The following is a 4,129-nucleotide window of genomic DNA, read 5'->3' on the forward strand; positions in this document are numbered from 1 at the left end:
TCCTGCACTCTGGTGACCTGCCCAGGGGTCTGGGAAAGGTCTTATAGCTCCTGCACTCCGGTGACCTGCCCTGGGGTCTGGGAAAGGTCTTATAGATCCTGCACTTTGGTGACCTGCCCTGGGGTCTGGGAAAGGTCTTATAGATCCTGCACTTTGGTGACCTGCTCTGGGGTCTAGGAAGGGTCTTATAGCTCCTGCAAAGAACACAGTGAATGGGAAAATCACTTGTATTTACTGTGAAATGTTACTGATTTACCCTCCACTAGAATATGCTGATGGCTATAGTCACTGCTCAGAACTTGTTCTTCCTCCTTGTACATATTAAGAGTCTTTCCTGCAAAGTATATGAATCTGTGTTTGCCAGAATATGGATAGTAATATACATTTATTATTATTATTATTATTTTGTTATTATCTTTGAAATGAAGTAGTCTCGCTCTGTCACCCAGGCTGGAGTGCAGTGGTGCAATCTTGGCTCATTGCAACTTCCACCTTCTAGGTTCAAGCGATTCTCCTGCCTCAGCCTCCTGAGTATCTGGGACTACAGGTGCACACCACCATACCCGGCTAATTTTTGTATTTTTAGTAGAGACAGGGTTTCACCATGTTGTCCAGGCTGGTCGTGAACCCTGACCTCAAGTGAACCACTCACCTTGGCTTCCCAAAGTGCTGGGATTACTTACAGGCGTGAGCCACTGTGCCCTGCCAGTAGCATAAATTTAGTTTAGTTGTCACAACAAGTTTTAATTAGAATATAAGCCAGGCACAGTGGCTCCCAGCATTTGGGAGGCCGAGGCAGGCAGATCACTTGAGCCCCAGAGTTCTAGACCAGCTTGGGCAACATGGCAAAACCTGCCTCTAAAAAAAAATAAAAAATTACCAGCTACTCAGGAGGCTGAGGAGGATGATTGATTGAGCTGGGGAAGTCAAGGCTCCGGTGAGCTGTGATCCCACCACTGCACTCCAGTCCACGTGACACAGTGAGACCCTGTCTCAAAAAAGAATTTTTTTTAAATAGAAACATGCTGAAAGAAAAGGTTGGTAGTCTCCCAGAGCATGGAGTAAAAAGTCAAAGTATCTGATAAACTCTTAGGTACATGAAGGATGTCTAAGGGAAAATGCGGGCATGGATTACTCTGGACTCACTGCTGGCTGCACCGCTGGCCAGCCATGTGGCCCCTGGATTCGGAGCATGTTGATGGTGCCAACCTCCTGGGCTGAAGTGGAAATGGGATGAGTTCTAGGCCTTGTGTCTCTTACGTCATTTTAGTGTTTGCTGTGTTTCTCTGTATTGCTCTGTTAGAGTAATAAGAAATGTGATGGTGTTTCTGGCCTCAGGTGCGGATTGATGAGTATGATTACTCCAAGCCCATCCAGGGGCAACAGAAGAAGCCCTTTGAGGAGCACTGGAGGAAGCACACCCTGTCCTATGTGGACGTGGGCACTGGGAAGGTCAGTGTGGACTTTGTTCTCGCCACAGCCCGACACCCACACGGCCCCACCCAGGCCTCAGGCTGGCCTTGCTGATGGTGCACAGGGAGGAGCAGGCCAGATTTAAGCCAACACTGGCAGATGTGAGGCACCACTGAAAAAGCACTATGTCAGTCAGGCTTCTGGCTAGAAACAGAATCCAGTGCCTGCCAGTGGTTCAGAGGAGCCTTAGGAAGGGTTACTCCGTAGTGTGGGCCAGATGGAAGTCACTGGACAGGAGCAAGCGTCCAAGGCCTGGTGGCAGGGGAGGAGACAATGATTGTAGACCTAGCGAGAAGTCAAGGTCTGGGGTGGGGACACACAGCCACTACCAGAAACCTGTCCCAAGCCAAGGGAGCCCAGAAGAGACTGCTCCCCTCTCTTCCCATGGGCTGGGCCACCTGGAAGCAGCAGCTGAGGGGTGCAGTGCAGCCCTTAGCCTCCCCTGGGCACTGAGCAAGCAGAGAAGGGCAGAAAGTGAGGAGGGGGTTAGGTGAGCAGGATTCTGTAATAGCCAGCCGAGGGTGTGCCTGGGGGCTTGCAGCCCTGTTCGACGCAAGCGCAGTTCACCATGTGGCATTGCCAGTGGGCATTAAGATTCAGAAATAATGAAGATGGAAAGCTTTTACCTTTAAGCTTTTCATAGCTTGTAAGAGATAGTTGTATAATCATTTACCTGTGTCTGGATGTTTCGTTTGGACTCTCACTATCATTTAGTGTGTCTGTAATTCAGGCAATCGGTCATTTTCAGGATTTATCATGAAGGCCATTTTCTGATAGTATATAAAAATCACACTTCACTTGCTTAGCACAAGTCTGTTTTTAATGTTTTGGGGTTTGGGTTTTTTTGTTTTGTTTTCTTTTTGCTTTTTCTGAGGTAGAGTCTCATTCTGTTGCCCAGGCTGGAATGCAGTGGCTTGGTCTCATCTCACTGCAGCCTCAACCTCCCCCAGGCTCAGGTGATCCTCCCACCTCAGGCTCCCAGGCACATGCCACCATGCCTGGCTAATTTTTGTATGTTTTGTAGAGACAGGGTTTCACCATGTTGCCCAGACTAGTCTTGAACTACCGAGCTCCAGTGATCCACCTGCCTTGGCCTCCCCAATATGGCTGGCTAGTTTTGGTGATATTTCAAGAAATACATACTCATTTTAGAAAGTACAAAGAGATTGAAATAAGAGCTCACTAATCAGAGATGACCCATTATGGTTTTAAGTTTCTTTATATGCGTGTCTACCTTTTACTGTGCGTGCATATTTAATACACAGCTTGAGTATTCCTTATCTGAAATCCCTGGGGCCAGAAGTGTTTCGGATTTCAGGCGTGTTCAGACTTTGGAATATTTGCATTATACTTACTGTCTCACCATCCCTAATTGGAAGATCTGACTCCATGGCACTTTTCTTTTGAATGTCATATTGGTGCTCAGAAAGTTTCAAGTTTTGGAGAATTTCAGATTTTTGGATCAAGGATGTTCAACCTATAAAATATTTACTTTGAAGTATAAAAACTGGAAGTAGATAGCTTGAACATAAAGTGTTTTGGTATATGCGAGGGTTCTCCCACTTTTCATGATGGGAGTATTTTTGTAAAGCACTGAGACTCTTGCACAATGTCATTTTCATAGCTCTAATGCCCAGGCTGGAGTGTAATGGCATAATCTGGACTCTCTGCAAACTCTGCCTCCCAGGTTCAAGCAATTCTCCTTCCTCAGCCTCTTAAGTTGCTGGGATTACAGGCACAAGCCACCATGCCCAGCTAATTTTGTATTTTTAGTAGAGATGGGGTTTCTTCATGTTGATCAGGCTGGTCTCAAACTCCTGACCTCAGGTGATCCATCCGCCTCGGCCTCCCAAACAAAGTGCTGAGATCGCAGGCATAAGCCACCGCACCCAGCCCGTAAATCTGCTTTTATAGTTAAAATTTTTCTTTTTTTTTTTTTTTTTAAATAAATATGGGGTTTCACCATGTTAGGCTGGTCTTGAACTCCTGACCTCAGGTGGTCCTCCTGCCTTGGCCTCCAAAGTGCTTGGATTATAGGCGTGAGCCACCACACCTGGCCTTATAGTTAAAATTTTTCAAAAGGAACACAAGAGATGGCTTTTTGTACATTTTTGTGCTTAACTTACCACTGACCCTTCTTTTCAAGGTCACTCTGGAATATAGACCTGTAATCGACAAAACTTTGAACGAGGCTGACTGCACCACCGTCCCCCCAGCCATTCGCTCTTACTGATGAGACAAGATGCGGTGATGACAGAAGCAGCTTTTGTAATTATGTATCATAGCTCATGCACGTGTTCATGTCATAACTGTCTTTATGAGCTTCTGCACTCTGGTGAAAGAGGAGTCCATTGAAGGGAGATTGGCACTCAGCGGCCAGGAGCCTGCCAGGAACCCAGTGGCCAGGGACCGCAGCACTTATCTTGGTCCCTCCCTTCATTCCTGTGACACCAGAAAACTGGACACAGCTCTAAAATAAAACTTAGATGAACAGACTTTCTTTTATTTCCAAATCCACTTAAAATATTTTACTGTTGTGACTTTAGTCATATTTGTTGACCTAAAATATCAAATGTAATTATCTTTGCATTCTGTTACATCAAAATCCAGATATTTTGATATTTTGTTGCAATTTCTTTCTTCTTTTTTTTTTTTT

General features: G+C 45.7%; 1 protein-coding gene across 1 annotated transcript in view; it reads left to right on the top strand.

The window, feature by feature from the left end:
* SDHA (succinate dehydrogenase complex flavoprotein subunit A) overlaps positions 1-3,972 on the top strand; it is a 31,065-nt gene extending 27,093 nt beyond the window's left edge. Inside the window, exons 14-15 of the mRNA XM_017520409.2 lie at positions 1,339-1,452; positions 3,620-3,972. Coding sequence (XP_017375898.1) covers positions 1,339-1,452; positions 3,620-3,706 — 201 coding nt within the window. The 3' untranslated portion in view covers positions 3,707-3,972. The remainder of the gene's footprint in view (positions 1-1,338; positions 1,453-3,619) is intronic.
* The last annotated feature ends 157 nt before the right edge of the window (positions 3,973-4,129 follow it).

Source organism: Cebus imitator, unplaced genomic scaffold (assembly GCF_001604975.1).
Source record: "Cebus imitator isolate Cc_AM_T3 unplaced genomic scaffold, Cebus_imitator-1.0 Scaffold835, whole genome shotgun sequence".
In the NCBI taxonomy this organism is placed as follows: Eukaryota; Metazoa; Chordata; class Mammalia; order Primates; family Cebidae; genus Cebus; species Cebus imitator.